A 24,607-nucleotide genomic window follows, 5' to 3' on the forward strand; every position below is an offset into this window, starting at 1 on the left:
CACAAATTGTGCACAATTCCTGTTATTTGATTCCATTTCCATCGTATTTTAAAAGTTGGATTATATGAAATCAATTATTATAATACACTTCAGAGACTGAGACCATAAGCAACTGGGAAGAAAAAACAAGTTTCAACCTGAACAGGAATTATTGGTTCTTTCTAAAAAAGGAAATAATCTCTTAGTATTAAGAGAAAAAAAGACCATTATATTTTTTACCTAGAACAGTATCCAAATCTATGGAATACAATCATATCAAGTCTCTAAAAATTCTAGGAACTGTTTCAAGAGCTTTTCACAAGCTTCTCAAGGTACACTCCTGGTCTTATTTACCTAGAACTAGACCAATACCTGCCAGGTCCTATGCATTCAGTAAGTGTTTGTTCAAACAATACTTAACTGCTTAATGCTCACAAATGACCCATTTTTCAAACTAAGAAACTACGTTTCAAATGGATAAAGTATATCTCATGCTCAGGCACAGTATTCCTAGGGATTCTCATTCATCACTGCCTGATTGTGTGACTCATTATCTCACTGGCCAGAGCAGGGCAGCCCAACTCCATACCTCTCTAAGGGCAGGGCATGAGACTTCCTATACTTCAGACACCTTTTAGCACAGGCTTGTGCAAAGTAAAGGGGCAAAAAAAGAAATGTTTGTCAATACCATCAACCTTAATGTTTGTAGTATTCTATCAACGTAGGAATTCCCTCCAGATAAATTATTTCTTTAGAAAAAAAAAAGTGTTGTTGTTATAGATATGAAACAATAGATTAATAACAAAGTTAAAATTTTTTGATGAAATCTCTGCAAAAAAGAATTAGGGTTGAGTAAAGGAAACAAAGTACATGCAGATGACTAAATTACTGTGAATACAATGGCGTATAATCAAGTTTTAAGTAATCGAATCCCTAAATTATTTGGCTATTATGGTTCATAATCACTTTCAGAATGGCACATAGGATTGGTCTGATAGTCTAACACTTGACCAGTGGTTCTCAGTGTGAGGTTATTTTGTCCTTCGGGCAATTTCTTCCCTCAGGCAATGTCAGGAGACACTTTTGGTTGTCACAGCTGGGGAAGTACTACTGGCATCTCACGGGTAGAGGCCACGGATGCTGCTAAACATCCTATAATGCAAAGCACATCCCCTTAAATAATCAAGCAGCTCCAAATGTCAGGAGGGCCAAGGTTGAGAAATACTGTAGTAGACGATTTATACAAGGTGAAACTCTCCACTGTCCTCAAGTTTAAATTAGCACCGAGAGTAAGAGTAGGAAAAGCCTGGATGCCCCAGGTTCTGGACATTGCAACTTTCCCAAGCACACTACTGTCATCTGCAGCCAATTCAAGAGAAGTAGGTGATTCTGCAAGCTGCAGTGGAGACAGGGAGGTAAGGTAAAATGTGACATGCACTTTAACCTTCAGTGAATGTGCACGTCTCTAGAAGCAGCATTCAGGAGTGCAAGAAGAAAGTACCAGCTTTCCTGGGTCCCCAGGGGTCCTAGATCTTCTGACAATTTCTGCCAAGTTAAATAAAGTTATTATTAAAATAAAATTATTATTAGATAGTTTGTATCTAAAATTTAGTAACAAGGATTCCAAGAAAACCCATCCCAAACAAAGATAAATACAGACTATATGTAGCTTTCCCATCCCTGCTTCCCCTGCCTCCCGCCCTCCCCATTTTCTTACTTGGTAGATTATTCATTTGGTGATGGCATTATGGAAGCCATAGAACACATTGTAAACAAAGAAGGGACTATTTTGGTAGAGTTATTTCCTAGTAATAATAACAAAAGGGGAAAAAACAAACGTGTTTTAGAAGTATCAGGAACAATAAAGAGGAGTGAAACGTTTGTGAAGCTACGTCAATATCAAAATTATTAACCTCCTGTGACAAGGAGCTTCGGATGCTGGAGGAGTCAAAGAGACCTCCCATGAGAAAACTGCTGTTGAAACTCCAACACATGAAAGAGTCTATTAAATAAAAAAGCACATAGAAATGCCCAGCTTGATGTAACAAGGGAATGCAGAAGTTATCATCAGAGAGAGGGAAGCATTGCATGCCACGTCTTAGCTCCTTAAGGACTCTGATGATCCTGAAGTCTAAAACAAACATGGCTTTTTCTTATTTCTTATGTGCACTTGGAGTTTTAGGTGGGTATTAACTATAGAACTGCTCTGTCTTTCCTAGACTTAAACTAAAATGTGGCTCCCTATAGGGTAGGTAGATAGGGAAACACATAAAAGAACAATTAAAACAAAAATTTCCTAACATCTATACAAAGAAATCCATCATTAACACAGTGAGATATAACGCCTCCCAGAAAATGTTTGGTTAATGAATAATTAGTTCAAGAAAGAACATTAAGTGTATCAGGTTAGCCAAAGACAAGTACGTCACAGACACTATAAAATACAACATAATGGAATTTAAGAAGGACCCTACTCTAAAAAGCCCACAAAACCCACCTGTGTAAGAGGTCAAAGTATTTCAGCATTACAGATTTCTTCTGGATTAAAAAAATGACAGTAATATAAGAACTACATGTGTGGGCCTGCTATACCTATTCTAGAAGAGTCCTTGGTACAGTTTCATTAAAGATAAAATAGGAAAAACATCCAAATTTCCTTATGTTAGAAACAGTACATTTTCAAAGAAAAAGTGATATGTATAACTGGCAATTTTTCTGGTAGACCCTGAAGGTCCACAGCACCAAAAATGTGGCTGCAAGCTTCAGTGCCTTGCTTTCCTCATCTATACAGTCAGGAGTTGGCCTAAATCTCTAAGGTACAGTCAAGTGTGAAATTTGATTTTAGAACTTTAATTTTAACAGGCCTTTAGAAATTACATTGCTTCTATTGAAACATTAAAAAAAAAATAACATTTATTTATTTTTCAGACAGAGAGAGACAGAGTGCAAGCTGGGGAGAGGCAGAGAGAGAGGAAGACAGAATCTGAAGCAGGCTCCAGGCTCCACGTTGTCAACACAGAGTCCAACGTGGGGCTTGAACCCACAAACCGTGAGATCATGACCTGAGCCCAAGTCAGACACTTAACCGACTGAACCACCCAGGTGCCCTGAAACATTTTTAAATAATAAAAGACGATAATTTTCTTTTCATCTCCCTAACATTCTGAAAGTTTCAGTGAAACACTCTAGGGGGTGCAAGCATAGGTAGAAAAGTATAATACATAAACATAAAATTACGTTGAATGTCCATGTTAGCATGGGTTTGTGTCTAAGACAAGAAACAGATATTGGCAAATTCATTAATTAAAATCCTATTAACTATTTTTCATGTTAAACTATAATTTATTAAAACAGGACAACTCCCTTGATGAGGATTATTCTGGATACTGATCAACCAGAAGGTGTGCCCTTGCTTGGAATTTTATTTTCCTTTATTAACAATCCATGCTTAAGGAAGCTTAAGGCAGGTGTGTTAGCCAAGAGGTCTGCCCAGGTGATAATGTTAATGACTAGGTAGGAACAGGAAAAATGTGTGAGTTTTACAATTTTATTTTATTTTATTTAAAAAAATTTTTTTTAATGTTTATTTTTGAGAGAGAGAGAGAGAGAGAGACAGACAGAAAGCAGGGGATGGGCAGAGACAGAGGGAGACACAGAATCCAAAGCAGGCTCTAGGCTCTGAGCTGTCAGCACAGAGCCGAACATGGGGCTTGAACTCACAGACTGTGAGATCATGACCTGAGCCAAAGTCGGGCGCTTAAACCAACCGCCTGAGCACCTAGGTGCCCCGAGTTTTACAATTTTAAAAAACTGACTGGAAGACCTTTGTAAAGACATTTTTATTCTACCACATATACAAAAGGAAAACAATTTTTTCCAAAGATACTATCTCCTAATTATTTTTATTATAAAGATGTCCTTAGTGATGGACTGCCAAAAAATTTCAATGCCACTATTTCTGTTGGCCTAGACTGTCACATAACCGGTAAAATATCTCCTTTAGCAATTTAAAAATACCAATCTCTCTAGAGGTGTACAGTCAGCTCCTTGAACCCACCCAAGGGACCTCACATCACACTTCTCATGCTGCTGTGTCACAAATACGCTCTCCTTAAGGCCAGAGCAAGCTTTAGTTCCCTAGAATAATAAGCACTTTAAGAACTACAACCATGCCTCTCTACTGTCCTTAGGTTTAGATCTGCTCCACGGTATCCTTATATTCTTAACAGAATTGCACTTCTAATTAGCAGCACTCAAGAATACCTAAATCTTCCTTCATTTAAAATTCAACTGGGTAGAAAGTTATAAAAGTGTTTCAGCACACAGTACTTATGATGACCTCAAATTTGCTGAATTGAAACCACTCACTAGCAGAAAACTATTCAAAAAATATCCTTCTAGAAATTCTAACATATGCAATCAGGAGAAATCTCTTATTCAAGAATAAGGTTAACTACTTTAAGATTAAAAAAAAAAATCAAGACACAGTTAGAATCTAATGGACCAACATTTTCCATTTGAGCCCACACTTACCTCTCCCGAGGAACAGCAAACCAGTACTCTGGCTGCTTTCTTCGTTTGCCATACTGCTGGACCATGGCTGCAGTGTGAGTGGCAAAGGATTTTCTCATTGGTTTTCCTACTTTAATGCACAGAAACATGGGTGGGGTCTTGCTTTTCTCTTCTTTTGAAGGAAGTATATCTGAATCACATATGAAAAAAACTTCCTCAATACTGACAGTATTAGTGAAAGTCAAACCCTTCAAATTACAAAGAAGAGTGCCTGATCCCCTCTTAGTGATAGAAAATCAAAACATAGGGAAAAAAAAACCCCACTAAATTAGAACTAATCACATTTTTCAGACCTTCTTTAACACAAAAGGAAAAAGCGTTGGATGTTTCAGGTTGGTCTATATCATATAAGATGCTACCTACTGGGAATATCCATAAAAACCAACACAACATGACAATTCACAAGAATATATAGCCATGAAGGGTACTGAGGACCCACTTACACCAGAAGGCAATTTAGTTTAGAATTGAAAGATCTTCAAAAACACTTCAAACCCCTGGGTCACCTGGGTGGCTGTCGGCTAAGCGTCCAACTCTTGATTTCGGCTCAGCTGGCAGTTTGAGAGTTTGAGGCCCGCATTGGGCTCTCCACCGACAGTGTGGAACCTGCTTGGGATTCTCCCTCTCGCTCTGCCCCTCCCCCCGACAAAAATAAATAAACTCAAAAATTTATAAAAAAATTTCAAACCCTTTATATTTGGAAATTCAAGGTAAAAAGGAAAGTTACTTGAATTTTTTTTTTTTTTAAAGCAAACTACTTTTGAACTAGAAATCTAGGTCACAGTTCAAGGTCCAAAATAGATACTATTATACTGATGCTAAGTTTTTTCTCAATTAATGTATAAGTACAGATAAGCTCTATCCAGAAAAAGTTCTCAAATAATTATTCTAATTTTGCTTGCATTTGCAAGTTTCAGAAAGCCAACTATACAACAGAATATAAAGATACTTTAAATAAAAATGGCTTACCTTCAATGGGTACCTGAATTCTCTTTAACAGCCACAACTGAATTTCGGACTTATTATCCATTTGTGCGCCTTGGCAGCTGTTGTCCAGAGTAGATTCTGAAGAGATGTCTAGAGACTCTTTATTCATATTTTCTTCTGTGGAAGACGCCAGTTGCAGTGGGAGGGACACTCTCTCTTTCATCCAGGTTTTATCTGGCTCCTTACTGTCCTCAGTTGGGGGACCACCTACCTGGGGAAGAGAACTACTAAGGGTGATATCTATTCCCACTGGCTCAATACTTTTGCCATCACTTAGTTCTGCCTTCTGCAAGTTTTCAGAGAACTGCGACCCTTCTTTGTTCTTATTAAGGTAATATTCAATGAGTTTAACTTTATCTAGATCTTCATGTATGTTCAGTGTGTTTTCCACCTGGCTTTCTGGGGAACCAGACTGCTTGTCCACCTCTGGCATTATATCTTGCTTCTCACAGGTTTCTAAATCTAGGGCCCCCTTCAGCTCAGCATCACTATCTGTTCCGGAAAAGCTCAGGGCTGACTGCACCTGCATTTTTGTAGTAGAACTGATTATTTGTGACTTAGCCTTCCTTAGCTCTTCTGGATCAAGAGTAAGGCACTCCTTTGAGGTGTCTCTTTTGTCCATTCCACTATCAGTTTGAGAAGAAAGTTCTTCCAAGTCAACAAAGTCATCATCTTCCCCTAAAAGGGAATTTTCTTTGGCTATAGATTCAAATGCAGCACAAGTGTCAGAAGGTTCCTTGCTGACCCTAGTCATTGTGGTAGATCCACTGGTTGCCTCTGTGGAAGATTCCAGGGTCTTTAGTTTTCCTGACACAGAGCTATCTGAGGGTTTTATGTGTGTGTATTCTGTTGACTTCTCCAGAGGTCTTGTTGATTTGGAATCTGAAGTGATGGTTCTCTCTCCATTCTGCTGCCGTTTTTCCTTGTTGAGAGATTTGAACTTACTGAATGGGTTGATATCTTTTTCTGAAGCCAGGTCTTCCCATTCTCCAGGCCTGTACAGAGGACAAAGATCCTGAGGTAGGTCACTGTCGGGGGAAAAATGGTGGGTGCACATGGAATGTTAAAAACAAAACCAAAAACAAAATGGAGGAAAGGCAAAAACTAAAACATAAATATACCACAACTTAAATTTATGTGTAAATGATTTCAGAATAAGGAAATGAAATCAAGAAATTGACTTCAAAATGAAACAAATAAACTATAAGAAGGGGTAAAACAAAGGACCGTGAGAGTCGCATATCCTACTAGAAGGACATGAATGATTTTTGAGGTCATTTATGAACATGGAGATGTCGCCCACCAGATTTTTAATGATGAAATAATATTTCTGATATTCATGAAGGAAAGGACAAAGGAAATGTTTTAGTACAATGACTTAAATTCCTTAACTATGCAAAGCTTTTCCTTTTTATAAGATAGCATATAAACCAACTACATTAATTCTTAATGGTTCATTGACTGAGTAGCTACTCATTTAACTGTTGTAGAAATTACCAGCCCCAAACCCTAATTCTGAGTTTCATGACAAAGGATCTGATGTTTCCAATAACAGACATCCTTCTCTTCCTGAGGGAGATGCAAGAAGCTTATAGTACCTGCTCCATTTTACACTTTAAAAATTTATAGAAAAGTAAACCAAATAAGCTCTTACTTATGATCCTAAGTTTAAAATTCTTAATTTCTTTACTCATAACAATATCATTTTACTTTATGGTGATGGACACTGGTTTATCATCTGAAACATACTGTCCCTTAACAACAGACGCTTTTCTACCCAGGTTTGAATGACACAAAAATATTGATTAAATATGTTCTCCCAAGTTGAAAATAAATGGTCAAGAAACATAATTTTTAAGCTATGACTGGAATAATTTTGAGTAACCTCTATTTTCACTTACCTTAGTATTAACACTGGGTTAAACACAGATATATAAAACCCTCCTAAAAAATAACATTGTTAGATTTCAGAAATAATTTCTAAAAAGGCTAGATCATATTTAGGTAATACTTTATTTTTTTAAATTCACTGTCAAATTGGCTAACATACCGTGCATACAGTGTGCTCTTGGTTTTGGGGGTAGATCCCCATGATTCATCAATACTCTATCTATTTTTCTGGCTTTGAAATAATTATGGCCATAAACCAACAGAGTACCAGGAAGTTCTCAAGTTATAAGACTATCTCCCCAAAGTTATTTCATAAATCACACACATGGAACATCCATGCTTTTTCTAATACAAATAAAAGCCTCCATAATTGATAGGCTTTCATAAATGCTTTAAAAAAACTTCTTTAATTCATAATTCATTTCAATTCAATAAGCATTCATTGAGCCGCTAAATGCCATATGCTAAAGGACGATTTTGACAATGTGTTTGTTCTGCAGGAACCTGCATGCACAAAAATGTTCTGCCCAACACTAGCATCCCAGGAGACATTAAAGATGCTTCAGTCCTAGAGTCAGATAAGTAGTGTAACGTGTCATAATTTCCATTTTAGGACCCCAAATTTAATTTGGCATATTAGAGGTTATAAGAAGTCTTGCAACAAAGAAACCCAGTTCTTCACATACTCGGTTAATAAGCAAAACTTTCTTCCATGAACACCCAAGACCCTTTCTCATCTCTTCCTGATCTAGCTTGACCCCCATGAATAGATGTGACTACATTCTGCTCAGCCTCTTACTTTACCTTGTCTACCCCTCCCTTCTTGTTCATCTACCTAATCCAAGTGGGGATTAACTTGTTTTTTTGGCACCGTAGCTGCTGGGGCAAAGTATACAGTGGTGTCAACTGTCTCTACTGTTAATGTTTTCCAGACTCAGCGAGACACCTAATGTTGATCAATAATCCCTTCAGTTGTTCCCTTCCTATTCTCTGCGGCTACAAAATGTCCTACACAAAAAATACAAAGCCTGAAGTAGAGGGTGGGGAGATTTCACTCACACTCACACACACACACACACACACACACACACACACACACACACTTTTAAAAACTATTTGCACATTGCAGTTACAGAATTTATACATGCTTTATCATACAATTTTTGGTAACAATGACATTTTAAGATATTTCTAACTTTTAAACAATTGATGGAGTTCTGAAGTCGATACGAATTTTATGTCACACCAATTTCACTCACACATTCTATTTTGCCCATTGGTGCACATATTGTTCACTAGACTGAAAAGTCTTCACGTACTTGCGTTCAAGGTGAGAATCAGTGAATAATACTGAAAGAAACTGAACATAGTAGGAGCCAATTCTTAATTCTTCTCTTTCCCTCCAGCTATAGCATTAACTTCGTATCCCAGATCATTAAAAATCTCACAATGAGAGAAATCATTCTGTAAAGACATACCTTCCTTTCCTAATATTAAAAAGAATACTTAACATCCTAAGCTGAAGATGTACAATAGTATTATCCCATTAGAAACCATCATTGGGCAAGAAATGCCCCCATTTGCCTGGTCATTCACTTCTAAACTTAACTATTTCTTTACTTATCTTCTTTCTTCTTGTCACAGAGAACCTAATGTTCATTCCTTATTTCTAAAACTAGCTCCTCATGTCCTCCTCTCTGCCTCCATCTAAGATCCCAAGGTAGCGGGACACTCCCTCACAAGGGTTTTCATGGAATGCCATGTGCAGTTCTATATGGTGCCATTTCGTTACCACATTTCTCCATCTGTCTTTTGCACCCTGTAGACTATAAGCTCCTCAAGGGCAGAGGCCATGACCCACTCATCTTCACATCCTTGTCACTCAAGAGGCATGCACTAAGATGAACTAGAAGCCTCAACTGCATGGACAAGATTCCCCAGAACAATGAACAGAGTTTCAGATATGAATTAAAGGTTCATATAACAGCTATACTTAAAAGGTATCAGGCTATTTTCTAAGAGTTTTAGTATATCAATACACTGAGTTCTTAAAACAGACTTATAAGCTGAAGGACACTCTTCATTCCATTTAACAGATAAGAAAACTGAGGCTTGGGACTCAGCAACTCATGCAGGTCATGGGGCTGTCAGTGGCTGAACCAGGACAACCCAGGCGGTGTGGCTCCAGAATGAATCCATCACGCAGAACTGCCTGGCCTGCAACACTGCCTCCTACTTCTCACTTGGATACTTTGGGCAGAATTTAGAAACTACCTCAGTGCCCATGCTCTGCGCTGGCTTCAGTGGCTTGGAGCTGAGTAAGGGCCAAGTGGGTCTGATGCCAAGGACTCTGAGAGTCCAGGGAGACCTGCTGGTATAAATTCCTAAGGACGATGTGTGTGGGTTAGTTCTCTAGCTGCCTGCCCTTCTTTTCATAAGTCCCAAGGGCTAGTTTCTCTTTGCACAATTAGGACCCACCGCTTTCCCTCTACCTTCCTATCATGGAGGTTTCTGAAGAATTTTACTACTAGGAGATCTAGCGAAACAGAAACATTGACAAAGTGACAGTAGGAATCATGTTATCCCTTAAATGAATTGATACCCTGAGCTTTCTTAACCCTCTTTCTCTTTCTTCATGGGAAGCTTCCTTTTCTCTCTTTTACAAAACAAAAACAAAACAAAACAAAACTCAGTTTTATAAGGCAAAAATAATCAAGACTAAGACAATATTCATCTACGTTTCAGAAACAAACAGATCAGTATTGCTCCGTCTTCATACCACTTAGGGTGGTCCGGCTACGGCCGCAGCGGCCTCAGCACTCTCCACTCAGAGCTCTCTCTGCAGGATTTAGGGAACACCTGAGTAAGGAAGCCTGCCTACCCTAGAATTTGAATGAGAACAAAATTCAACTAAACTAAAGAAAAATACTATTCTCTTACTGGGAACCAGACTAAAATTCTTTCGGAGAAACTATTTCTTATTTCATTGATTCATTAAGAACATGCCCTGCTTTTCAGAAAAATAAGCCAAGAAATGCCATTTTTATGTGTTGGCTTTTTTGCTTTTCTCCTTTCATTTTTATATGTACAGCTTTTCCCTTTATCTCCATTCCCTCTCCTTTCTCTATTCTTTAAAAAATTTACTGCACAAATCTTCCACCTTCAAATTCACCTCTATACAATCTCCCACTGCTGCCAACTCCCTCACTTTTTAATTGCATTTAATTCTCCAAACACCGGAATTCTGTTTGTTTTTGGTAAACAAAGAAATATCTCTTACGATGGCAAGGCATCTTTGATCTTCATGTGGGAAATGTCGTTGTAGAGGGCAATGGAAACCACCTCTTCCATGGGGCAAATGAGGCCATACTCCTCACAACCATTTTCAATGACCAGGGGATCAGACTTGTGAGGGTCAAACATGATGTTGTTTGGAGTAACAATCATGACGCCTCCGACCACACCCTACAGGAGAAAGGGACAGGACAGAATCACCATGGGCAGAAATCCAACCACAGCAGCTTTAATGGACTCGTGTTAACATTCTGTTGACTCTGGCGTACCATGGTATCCCATCACACCCCCTTTAAGAGCAGGAGAACAACAGGCTGAAGAAATGCAAAGTTGGGTACTGTGTGGCGAGGCAGAGAAAACAGAGCTGCCTCACTAAAGCAGTCAACCGAGCCTGGTTCTGGAGCAGCTGCTGCCATAGTACCATTGTGGTGGGATCTTGGGCTGCACACTATGCCTCGCACTCCCCAGTCCCCTGTAAAATGGGAGGGCTGTCCCAAGTGCTTTCCCAATTGAGAACTGGGTGTTTTACAATCTACTCAGCACATGTTCACTATGTGTCCAACCAGTATATGGTACCGTACATGGTACACGGCATCTGTCTCAGAGCCATGGTGCAAATTAGAGTCCTAGTATTTTTCTCTCAAATGTTTAGAAAGGTCACATTCTATTTGTGCCAGCAAAATTCGACACAAATAGGAATATGAAATATTTTGCAGCCAGAGATGAACATAGCTAAACTATGGAGGCTAATAGTAAACAAACAGTAATTTGGTGGGAACTTTTGTCCGTACCTTGGTCAGTTTACTGTTTTATAGATGGCAACAGGGATATTATCTACCAGAGACAGCAGGACACAGAGGACTCCCCATAGGTAGATTATTTACCTTGGTCCTCTTTGTGAGTTAACTGATCATCTTTGTGAAACATTTTGCATTTCAGGCATCACTTATTCTTGGTTGCAAAAGTTAAAATGCCTATCAATAGTGTATTTTCCTACCATTTGGAACCTGGCATGAAGTCTCTACTCTGCACACAGGAACTGACTTTACATCAACATAACCCCTTCTTCAGAGGCTCACTGAAAGTTGGATTTGTTCTTTGTAAATCACACCAACCACCAAAAAACTAAATACACAACACAGCAGACATTATTTTTAATACCAGCATCTCCAGCAGCAAATGGGTTGAGAATTGAACATTTCCGAAGTTAGGTACTAAGGTCTTTACATCAATTATCCCTTTTAATTACCACCCCCTACAGAGGCAATTTTATTATAGTTCCTATTTCATAGGTGAGGAAAATGGAAGCTTTGGCAACTTAAATACCCTGCCTATAGTCTCAGAGCAAGCAGATAGCAGAGTTGGATTTTATTTTTTAATTTTTTTAATGTTTATTTATCTTTGAAAGAAAGAGAGAGAGAGAGAAAGAGAGAAAGAGAGAAAGAGAGAGAGAGAGAGAGAGAGAGAGAGAGAGAGAATGCAAGTGGGGGAGGGACAGAGAGAAAGGGAGACACAGAATCTGAAGCAGGCTCCAGGCTCTGAGCTGTCAGCACAGAGCCCGGACAAGGGGCTCAAACTCATGAAGGGCAAGATCATGACCTGAGCCAAAGTAGGATGCTTAACTGAAGGAGCCACCCAGGCGCCCCAGCAGAGTTGGATTTTAAATTCACTAACTCCAGTCTTTACTGTTAAGCATATACTATATTGTCTCCCTAGCAATTTATAAGCCAAGAATTGAAAGATAAAATGGTAAGTCCTAGATCACAAAGAATCGTATTTCTCCTAATATATAAAATGCTAGGGATCCAACAGGGGAAAACAAATGGACACTTATGAAATCTTAAGCTGAAACTTTGGGAAAGATATTTTAATGTCTCCTATCTTCAGTAATTTGAAACCTAAGTTAGAACCATGGAGTTCAAGAAAAGGAAACAAATTACACTGCCATATACCTTTCCATCAGTGAAGTATCGACAATTCATTTTTAGAAATTTTACCACGCCTGGCTCATCTTCTTCAGAAGTGGATGATAAGACTCTTTCAATGGGTTTTAAGGCCTTTCTTGCTAAGTCAGCATCCTTTAAGAAAGCAAAATTCCCAAAATCAAATGGAAGCCCTTTTTAAACAGATTATTTCTATAAATCAAGCCACATAAGTTTCCTATAAGGAACCTGTTTCTATTTACCTTGAACATGAAAAAGAGCCAAATATGCTTCATTCTCCAAGAATTATCACAAATACAATTAAGTATCCAAATCAAACTAAGATTTAAACAACAACAACAGTAAGGGTGTATGTATGAACTCATAAAAATGGCTCATCAAATGTTTTTAGAAAATAACCTAAATGAAATAATTCATATTTGACTCATGGTTCGATTTCTCTAGAAAAAGGAGTAAAAGCAGTACAAATCAACTATCTGTCTCATCCAGAGTTTAATTGCATACTTTTACATATAAAAGGTGTACATTTTTCCCTCTGAGACCTTAAATATGAAATAGGCTTCTTTTTGATAGGACATATTCTCTCAACTAAGACAAATCCTTAACCCTACCCCCTTTGGGGAAATTTCAGATGAAAACCTGTGAAAAACAACACATAAAATTCTACAACTCAAAAAATTATTTGATAAATATGAATATTAGTTCACGAATGACATACATACAGGCAGTTTATCATATTCTGCATCTGATGATGAAGGAGACACAGTAGCACCAGGACTGGATGATGATAATCTTAAGGTACTGGAAGGAAAGTTAGCATCTGGCACGAAAAGGACCTGAGAATGGGAAAGACAAGTGAAGTGAATATCGAGATCAGGCAAACACTGGACAGTGTTTAGGGCATTACTTTCTGTACAGAATCATGCTAAGTACATGACTAAGACTTGGTTGGGGGGCACCTGGGTGTCTCAGTTGGTTAAGTGTATGACTTTGGCTCAGGTCATGATCTCACAGTTCCTGAGTTCAAGCCCCGCAACGGGCTCACTGCTGTCAGCACAGAGCCCACTTCGGATCCTCTGATCCCCTCTCTCTCTGCCCCATCCCAACTCACGTGCTCTCTCTCTCCCTCAAAAATAAAGTAGACATTAAAAAAAAAGTCTGTTCTCTTAAAAAAAAAAAAAAAAAAAAGACCTAGTTGGCCTTCCTAAAACTTGTAAGTACCTTGGAGGCTTCTGGACTAATTCATGAAACAATTACTCATAATATGAATGCGTTCAGTGCAAAAGGTATGGAACACACCCACAGACACTGCAGGAGCTCACAGAGGGGAGAACAAGGTGGGTGAGTACTCTGGGCACGTCTTATAAAGCAAGTGGGTGCAAGTGAGGCTTTGAACAGCATAGAAGATTTAGAGAGGAAAGAAGATTCCAGGGAGGGGCACTAAGGACAGGGAAGAAAGGAAAGAGTAGCATGGCATGCTTCTAAACCCAACACCTGTATCAGGAAGAAATGGAACAAATTCACGCTTGCTAACTCTCAGCAGGCCCTGAGTACTAACGTAAGATCATTACAAGTTGTACAAGGTAATATCAATAATCTCAATAATTTCTATCACCATCAACTTATCTAAAAACAAAAATTGAAATCTCCCACAGTGTACAAAATAGCCTCTTTCCGCAAAATGTACTGGTGCCTGAAATGTTATTATGATCTTATCATTCAACACTCTTACAGTGAGACATGCAACATTTTGGCATATATCATATACAGTCTTAAAATGATGTCCTTTAGGGCTGCCTGGGTGGCTCAGTCGGTTGAGCGTCCGACTTCAGCCCAGGTCATGATCTCGTGGTCCATGAGTTCGAGCCCCGCGTCGGGCTCTGTGCTGACAGCTTGGAGCCCGGAGCCTGTTTCAGATTCTGTGTCTCCCTCTCTCTCTGACCCTCCCCTGTTCATGCTCTGTCTCTCTCTGTCTCAAAAATAAATACACATTAAAAAAAATTTTTAAATGATGTCCTTTAATGTTATAAAACAGAATTCAGCACTAATTGTATAACAAGTGTTCACACTTTCCCATCCTATCTCTGTTTTAACTTTAGTTATTTAAATCTCTCTTCAATCCAGAAAAAAGGTGAGACAACAACAAAAGACACATTCTGATAAAGGTAGGAAAACCAATATCAAGGAGAATAACATGAGGACTAATTACTACTGAAACTATGTACTCCAAAATTACCAAACACTCTTTGAGGGGTGGGCCATAAAACGGGATCTGAGTTTCCAAATAACCAATGCAAAGGGACAGACATCATTAGTCAGCAGAATTCAACTTCCATAAGATAAAAACAAACCAGTCTTGGGGTGCCTGGGTGGCTCAGTCATTTAAGCATCTGACTCTTGGTTTCGGCTCAGGTCACAATCTCGTGGCTTTGTGGGTCTGAGCTCCACATTGGGCTCTGCGCTGGCAGTGAGGAACCTGCTTGGGATTCTCTCTCTCTCTCTCTCTCTCTCTCTCTCTCTCTCTGCCCCTCCCCCACTGCATCTCTCTCTCTCTCTCTCTCTCTCAAAATAAATAAACTTAAAAAAAACAAAACCCAGTCTCTCATAAGTAGAAGTATTTTCTCATTAAGTCTCATAAAGAGTATCCCAGTCTGAACTACTTGTCTTTGATGACACACTGACAATTAATACAATAACCAGTTTGGGAGGACTATTCTTAATTAGATCTGCGATGTAGATCAATGGCAAATGCCAAAGTGTAGAGTTCTACAAATGTACCTTACAGAGGGCTATAATTCTATGCTCTCTTATCTCATGTATCTGGACAAGAGGAATGAAGGGATAACATTTCTTCCAAGCAATTCTCCATTAACAGTTTTTTGTATCTGAGTTTTGACAAGTGTTAGGCAACACAGGTTAAGATTCTATTGTCTGGCATGTTCTAAATGTCCAATCAAAAGGGTAATTCCTGTGCTTAAACAGTTCATTACAGTGTAGAGGTGACAGTTGGATGCTGGGACGCTCAGTCAGAAGATGTGCTACCTCAACATGGAGGTGAGCCAGGAACACGGGCAGGGGTAAGGGTGGTTTACCTACTGACTGCAGAAAATAATTCTGCTCCAACACACAGGCATAACTGTCAAATTTTTCAAAGCATGTGTGGCCAAGGTGCTCGATGAATATAAAAACAGCTTAAATCTATATCTGCAAGGTAACTTCTGAGTGTGCTTAAGATAAACTACTTGAAAAAGTATATTCTTTGTACATGTCCTGAAATTTGATGTAAGTATCCAAACTAATAGCCAAACTCAGGACCTTCTAAAACTATTGTTTAGGCCTCAGTTGTTTACATTTATCTGCTATTGTTTTTGGTCTTTTAAGCAACAAAAGAGTCTACAGTTTTAAGATTTAAAAGCTTCAGGTAACTGCCTCTGAAAATTACTTCTTACATGTAGTCACTTACATAGCCAGACCAGTTTCCTTTCCTACCTCACGGTGACCATCAAATCAGTCTCTAGAAGAGTGAAGCTCACATTTTTTGGAGCCAGAGCAGACAAAAATAGTCTTGAATGATCAGATCTACTGAGATGAAAGCAATACCTACCCCACTCAGAGTATTTAAAAATCCTTGAAAACAAAAAGTTGTCTACAGTTTTTGAAAGCCCCTTGATTTCACTCTTCTTGATTTCTTATCTTTGTCAACAAAATCCTAATTCTATCTGGGTCCTGGGACAACCAACAGCATACAACTGTTTAGTCATATGAGGGCTGGACTGCATAGCAAATGCTGGAAAAGCCATCAGAGATAACGTGGCCCAACACCTAACTTCAGGGATTAGGAAACTGAGGTCCAAAAAAGGAAGGGACTCACCCACATCAAACAGTTACTACAAGGCCAGTCAGAAACAAAGTGTTAGAGATCCTACTTTGGTATTTTTGCCATTATAACAGACATATTAAAACAGTCCATTGGTTACTGGACCTTAACCTAGTACCAATATTTTGTTTATGGACATAGTAAAAAAAATAAGGAATTGCTCTAAATTATTTTCCTGCATTCTAGTGACTACAGTCTCTGTTTTTTTTTTAATGTTTTATTTATTTTTGAGAGAGTGTAAGCAGGGGAGGGACAAAGAGAGAAGGGCAGAAGATCTGAAGCAGGCTCTGCACTGACAGCAGTGAGCCCGACATGGGGCTTGAACTCACAAACCATGAGATCATGACCTGTGCCAAAGTCAGATGCTCAAATGACTGAGCCACCCAGGAGCCCCTAGTGACTATAGACTTTAGCCTTGAATTAGTAAATACACGTCTAGGTTCTCTGCTATGGGTCAGTAAGATAATACGCAGTAATACTTCAGATTATAAGAAATCCCCAAAAGGAGAGATCTACTGTTAGTTTTCTTAGAAATAAATTTTCATTAATTTTTGAGAAGTTTTAATGCATATCTCCCTTCAATTACCTGGTGCTGGAAATATGCTAATTTCTCCTTTTAACAAGAACATAAATACTAAAAGTACCATAATATAAACTGGCCAGCTTATGGCCTGTTGGCTTCATGTGCTGCCCTTGAATAAAACACAAAGAACAATCTCACTGTTACCTCAATAAAGTTGTCTTTAAAAGTAATAGTATCTATTCTGGAAGAATTAAAGGTCACTATAATGTAGAGATGCAGAAAAATGCTCAAGTCAGTCCACACTAAAACCAGAATGTGCTCACGGCAACCAGACAGTTCTATGGATAGGAATGGAAACGTGGCCTCAGCTAGGACCTGCCAATGACTGGGTCATTTGTATCTATTGGCTAAATGTAGTTTTAAAGTAGTAATAAAAGAATATCTCATTAAATATGTGGAAGGCACTAAAAAAATTGGCTAGATTAACCAAGAGTGGCAAAATTACACAATTAGCTAATTCCATTCAGTTTAATAAATAAAGTATTAATTTAAAAACCTGGGGAAGAAATGGTGTGGCTTCTTCTTGATAGTCCTGCTGAATGTCTCTGCCTCTGGCTACTTTTGTCAGGTATCATATAAACACAAAAATGAAAAAAATTTGCTTAATTTAAAGTCAAATGATGGCCATAATGTATCCCAGGAGTGGAATAAACTGAAATGTGCACTTCTAAATTAAACATTCTGAGAACATTTGAGTTATATTCTACAGAAGAAAAAGTCAAATTTAACTTCTCTTGATGCCCTACAGGACATCCACAACATAAACTAAGGATAGTTAAGTAAGCTGTTAATCATCTGCAAGGCATTCATTTCTGAAGTTCCTAAGTTCTACAATGCTTTCAGAATTCTTGGATCTAATGGAAAGACTGTACCAATGCACATTATCAACGATGATAATCCCATGACACTAAGAGTGAAGCATTAAAAATGGCAATAAAAGATAAATGCAAAATTTCTGAAAAGTAATACCCAACAAGTAAAGAATTACCTGGCCTGGAACAATAGTATGTGTGAAAAGTTTATTCAGTTCCACTAATTTATTGGGAGTGATGTTAAACTTCAGGGCTATGGAGTTTAGGGTGTCCTGGCTTCCAGCCTAGAATAATCAAACAAACAAGATTCAAAATATAAAGCAAAAACAACAAACAAACAAAACCCTCCCTTTTAGTAAACATCATTAATCTATTTCTGATCTGAGTGGATGAAAAGTAGTTCTTTCCAGATATATTCTGAAAAAGAAAGTAAATACATTCTCCATTCTTAATAAAACCATAGAAAAGCAAAGTCTTACATGCAATTTATTTCTGGGCTCCCTTATCTTCAAATTTCAGTGTCCACTAACAGATTTCTAAATCTACTTTGGCACAACCTAGCTGTGCGGAGTAGAGGTTCACAATGTACAATAAAAACTGTTAAGAAGAGAAGAAATAAAACACACACACAGTCCCCACCCAATAGAAGAGGGCTACTTCCTCTATTCTCAATGTTCTGTCTTCTTCCCGTCTGTTCACTGCACTAAAGGCTCCTGCATGGTGACCTGTTAATGGCTGATAACGTCAGTGTCAGCACAGTGCCCAACACACAGAAGATACTCAAATGTTTGACAAATGAATATGACGGAAGGCAAGTAAATCATTATGAAATTCAGATTAGCTACCAATAACTGTTCACAGTCATTAAAATGACAACTTCTGATAGTCAGCCAGATTAGTGTTATTCTCCAAATCTGTGAAACTTGCGATTCATGCCCCACGTGTGTATTTCTTTCTTTCTCTAACAAAGGGTTATAGGCCTAAAGAGGGCAATGAGAGGATGTGAAACTTCACAGTAAATAGCTCCACCCACAAAAAGTCTGCTGCCCCTGGTCAGGCCAATATCCCAGACTTCTTGTCTAGGGTCACTGGATAGAACTTGTTAGTGGGAGGCCATTCTGGTGTGTGTCACTAAGAAGTTCCCATACACAGCCTTGGATCAAGACAGGTGACTGTCCCTATATTCAAAATTGGCTCCACCAGGTGAGCCCTGACCGAGGTGGCGATGTGAGGTGGCTGCAGGAGGTCGTGGACTACTGAAGATACAGATGTAGAATTAAATTCACCACTGTCCTTAGCATCAAAACTCCACCAACTAGATGAACAGTCTCAGACTAATCAAGGTCATAGTTACAAATTACACCAAAATGACCTCAAAGCATTTCTGGAACAAGTCAATATATAAATACATGTATTTTAAAAAATCATGTAAAAATTAGCAATATATGGCCCTACCTCTACCTTGGGCAAAACCAGCCTTACTAAAAATGAAAAAGAAAAAAGACGTTTTACCTAACATATTCAAATCCAGGGGTTTTGGGGGTTTAGAGTCAGTATGAGACACACTTAGAATGGAGACTACAGCCAGACTGCTGGATCTGAATTCTAGACCTGCCACTTGCTAGCTGTGTGACCTTGGGTCATTTACTTAACTTCTCTGCATTTCAGGTTCTTGATCCATCAAACAGATAATTGTAATTTCTGCTTCACAGCACTTACTTCATGGCAAGTGATCAAAAAATTTACTTCGTATTTTTAAGAAAAGACTTATAGAAATATACTGTGCATAGGGAGTTCAGGAAAGAGAAAAAACCTTAACAATCTGGAATTATTACATAACAACAAGACATAAATACAGCATCACAGACCCTGGGATGGATATGGGAATCATTAAATGTTTGAAACTAAACAGAATGCGAACATCCACAGCTTTGGAGCAATATAAGCAATCCATTAAGTGCTAGCATGGTTCTCTAAACATGAAGTTATGAATCACCTTTTATTTCCAATGACAAGTACAAACAATAACTTGCCAAGTAAAACTAATCCCCATAACCTACAAATCAAACAGGCAGACATATCTGCATTGCTAATTTGGTCACCTGTTTATAAGAGTTAATGTGGGGGTTGATACTTACTCTCACTGCACCATTTAGTATATACTATGGGAAACGTCTCCTAGAAAACACCCCTTGTCATTTCTTTGGAGGGGCTTGTGCATAATACTGCTGGATACACACATGGCTTTAGAGTTAATATTGTTACTAATGATAAATAATCCAACACTTCTTGAGTACCTACTATCAGGTAAGGCACTGTGCTAGGTGTTATGGGGATCAATAACCTATTGTGGACCATGGTAAAGTGAAATAAATAATCCCCCCAAGTCCCTCTGGAAAGGACCAGGCCTATAACCCACAGAAAGATGCCTAGAGACGTTCACTGAGCACTGAGCATGAAATGCCTGTGCCAGGACTCCTCAGTGTAACTCTGGAAAGGCTTGCAAACAATTTACCATTCCAAAAGAAATGCCAGGGAAGGATCAGGTCTTGCTACTTGCCTGTACAGAGCCTGGCATAGCACATGAATAATGAGTAGGAAAAAAATGCACATGAGAAAATCACAACCAGGTAATGGCAACAGCATTTAATTTCTTATTACAAGTCAGAGAACACTCCTCAACAATGCTACTTCAAAGTGAATTAAAACAAATCTATAACTGAGTGCTCACTTTGTAACAGACCTGGGATAAATAGACACAGCTCCTGGCCCCCAGGAGTTCACGCTGCAGGAGAGAAATGAACACATGGCACATATGCGGAGGTGCCGTAAGGGACACATACATAGCATTATTCATCTACTAACGCAACAGAATGGAGGCCTATACCCTGTGAGCACCAGAAATACAATGGTGACCAAAAAAAGGATCTCTCTCCATGGGTACATGAATTAAGGCACAAGATAGACATTAAAACAATCACATCAGTGAATCAATAGTGTTAAACTGAGGTACATTATGTAAAGGAACATGAATCTATGAGACTGAAATGAAGAGATCTGGCTGGATAGTCACAGAAGGTAAGAATGAACATGAGGAGTCATGGGAAGAGGATGTCAAGGGCAAAGCTCTGGCTTGTAGAAATGTACAGCTTATGGAGCCATTGCTTCTTGAAAAAATACCAGCCCTGGAGGTCTAAGTGGATAGGCTGAGTAGGAAAGTGATCTGTGATTATGGAACTCAGAAAGCACAACCAGCTGTCATTGGCATATTGAAGATAATTCAAGTCATAGGTTTACATGAGATTACCCAGAGAGAAAACATAAAGCGAAAAGAAATGACCTAGAACAGGTCTTAAGAAGCTTCCTTAATTAATGGGCACACAAAAGGAATGCAGCTAAGAGGATGTGTCAGGGAGAAACATCATGCAAATCCAGTGGTCTTAACAAGTGTTCATACCTCCTGTTCATACTTACAGTGTATTCCATAGTACCGTGGGGCTTCTGAACCACCATCTTCTTCTCTTTTTTATCATGTGTTTTGTTTTGATTGTCATCTGAAGAATAAAATGTATGTAAATGAATAATTTCATTTTCAGGAATGGAGGATAAGACACTCGGGAGTATATCAAAACTACTTTCAAACGGACTAAAAAAATAAAGCAGACCCTACTAGGAAAATGGACTATGGGCACAAATAGACCATACTCTTAAAAAAAAATACTATTCATCAGTGAACACCTGAACAAATGATTTCTGTTAACTATAAACAGTGCAAATAACAAATATTTTATAGTTATTAAAGGAAGTATAAATATTACACAATGAAGTTAAAACTAGTATAGTTATGATATAAATGACGCACAATGGAAATCAATCCTACCCTTTTAGTTTTTTTTTCTATTTTTTCAAGCAAAGCATAATTAAAATAACACAGTAAATTGACAATTTTATACATTACTCAATGCTCACCATTCAATGTTATTACACTATTATTGATTGCATCCCCTATGTTATACTTTTTGTAAACTTTTTTTATTTAAAAATCTTTTTTAATGTTTATTTATTTTTGATAGAGAGAGACAGAGCATGAGCGGGGGAGGGGCAGAGAGAGAGGGAGACACAGAATCTGAAGCAGGCTCCAGGCTCTGAACCATCAGCACAAAGCCTGACGCGGGGCTTGAACTCACAGACCATGAGATCACGACATGAGTGGAGGTTGGATGCTCAACTGACTGAGCCACCCAGGCGCCCCATCTGTTATACTTTTCGTCTCTGTCATTCATCTTATAACTGGAAGTTTGCACCTCTTAATCCCCTTCGCCTTTTTCATCCATCCCCTCATGGACTCCCCTCTGGCAACCACCAGTTTGTTGTGTGTATTTAAGAGTCCATTTTTTTGTTTATTCATGTGTTTTTTCAATTCCACATTTAAGTGAAATCATATGGTATTTGTCTTTGATTTATTTCACTTAGCATAATACCTTCTAGGTCTATCCATGTTGTCACAAATGGCAAGATTTCATTACTTTTTATAGCCAAGCAATGTTCCACGATATATATATATACATATATATATATGTATATGTATGTATATGTGTGTGTATATATATATATATATATATGTATGTATATGTATATACCACATCTTCTTTACACATTCATCTATCAATAGACACTAAGGTTGCTTCTATATCCTGGCTACTGTAAACAGTCAATATATCTTTTCAATTTAGTGTTTTCATTTCTTTCAGTAAATACTCAGAAGTGGAATTACCAGATCGTATGGTATTTCTATTTTTAATTTTTTGAGAAACCTCCATATTGTTTTCCATAATGGTTGCACCAATTTACATTCCCACCAACAGTGCGCAAGGGTTCCCAGCCCTTTTAGAAAGTGACTTGTTAATATGTAACAATAGTCATAAAAATGTTCATTCTTTGGTTCCGTAATCCTTCCCTAGGGGATTCATCCTAAGGCAAAATTCAAAAGAAGAAAACTGCCATATATCATAGCATATGGTTAGTGTGATATTAGTGATAATACTGAAAACTTGGGATGACCAAAATGCCGGAGAGCATATTATAAGTTGGGCCACAGACTTTGCTGTTTTTACAGGCCAGAACTGGTCAGCCCAGAAATCTAGCAGCTGCATTATGATTCAAATTAATTCTCATTTAAATGCATCTTAATATAATCAACCCCCATACTGAAAACACAGACAGCCATACTGCAGTGAATAAAAATTTAAATGACGAAAAATATAAAATTGAATTAACTGTGAAAAGATGCTCTAATTTGCATGTGATCTGAAAAATGCAAATTAAGACAATGCAACATTTTACATCTATTAGCATGGCAAAAATCAGAAAGCTGGAAAATTCTAGTGTTGGCAGAGATGTGAACTGTTAGAAGGAATGTAAAGTGGTATAGCCATTCCAGCAAATAAAATATATATAGCCCATATGACTCAGCAATCTAGCCGACAGGCCTCCTCTCCCAGGAGGTACATACTTTATATATATCATAAAGTCACTTGGCTTGAGGATGTACATAACCGCATCATCTGTGGCAGGGGAAAGCTGGAGGGTAAGTAAAATGTAGGAGATATGCTCTGGGATTCTAGGCAGTAATGAGAAATAACAAGCCTGAGCTATACACTGCAGCATGTTTACGTCAAGAGAAAAAGAATGGGATGTACAGAACAACACCATTAGGTAAATTTAAAATAGATGCACACAGAGCAACTATACATTTTTCAAGGCCACATCCAAATAAAAGCCTACTCACTGAATGCAGGAGAATGGTATGCAGTGGGAAGAGAAATGGGAGTGAGGAATGAGGATATAAGGAAATTAATGAATAAATAACAAGGAGCCCAGCTCTGACCAGTGATGACATGTTACCAACTAAGAAGTGTGATTAGCTCAGCGCTCTACACCTGAGGTCCTACAAAATCCCATGCCCCACTCTTAGATCAACAGTATCATCACATCCACATGACAAATATGGGTGTACTGAGTGAGAACTCAGAAGGTAACGCAGAAACATGAAAATAGTTAATTTACGTGGGATTTATCTGCCTTTTAAATCGTTCCTTTATATTGTTTAATGTTAACAACCAGAAAAAAGTCATAGATGCTGTACCTAGAGTCCCTTTCCAGTCATCTGTATGTTCAATCAGATCCACCCATAGAACCAAAGAGACCTTGGAAATCCCTCCAGACTATTAAAAAAAAAAAAAAAAAAGGGACCTCCCTACCTTCAGGTGACCACATCTAAACTACTTCAGGAAGAAGAGACTGTTTTTTAGATCTCTAGATTCTCTAGATAGGGAGATTTTACATGGCCTGTTGAAAAACCCCATCATACTACTTTACAACTCTCACAATCTGGTATTCTATCACGTCAGCTCTGCTCTCTCTGTCCCACACTCCTGCCCTTCTCCTTGTCACCAGTAACAGTTGTCATTGTAGGTAATCTTGCTTTCAGAACAGGCTTTTCACATCCTTTTGTAAGTGCTTCCTATTTCTAGAACCTAAGCTTCCTCCTCCCATCTGTGGCAACTTCTGATCCACACCTGTCCAGAAAACTGTGCATAATTATTTCTGGTCCCAGTGGAATCACTGCTATAAGCCACCAAACCCTGAGTTTCCATATTGCTCACTTGCA

The 24,607-nt window shown here is 38.4% G+C and overlaps 1 protein-coding gene across 8 annotated transcripts in view; it reads right to left on the reverse strand.

Annotated features, from left to right (window-relative positions):
• NCOA7 (nuclear receptor coactivator 7) overlaps positions 1-24,607 on the reverse strand; it is a 162,010-nt gene that overhangs the window by 43,299 nt on the left and 94,104 nt on the right. For 7 of the 8 annotated variants that reach the window (XM_027056961.2, XM_015084321.3, XM_027056964.2 and 4 more), the window contains 7 exons: positions 21,412-21,491; positions 18,114-18,221; positions 13,388-13,501; positions 12,675-12,800; positions 10,709-10,893; positions 5,521-6,566; positions 4,513-4,681 (listed from right to left, as the gene is read on the reverse strand). In XM_027056961.2, coding sequence (XP_026912762.1) covers positions 4,513-4,681; positions 5,521-6,566; positions 10,709-10,893; positions 12,675-12,800; positions 13,388-13,501; positions 18,114-18,221; positions 21,412-21,491 — 1,828 coding nt within the window. The remainder of the gene's footprint in view (positions 1-4,512; positions 4,682-5,520; positions 6,567-10,708; positions 10,894-12,674; positions 12,801-13,387; positions 13,502-18,113; positions 18,222-21,411; positions 21,492-24,607) is intronic. The other variant, XM_027056963.2, reaches the window with a different exon arrangement.

This window comes from Acinonyx jubatus, chromosome B2 (genome assembly GCF_027475565.1).
Source record: "Acinonyx jubatus isolate Ajub_Pintada_27869175 chromosome B2, VMU_Ajub_asm_v1.0, whole genome shotgun sequence".
Lineage (NCBI taxonomy): Eukaryota > Metazoa > Chordata > Mammalia > Carnivora > Felidae > Acinonyx > Acinonyx jubatus.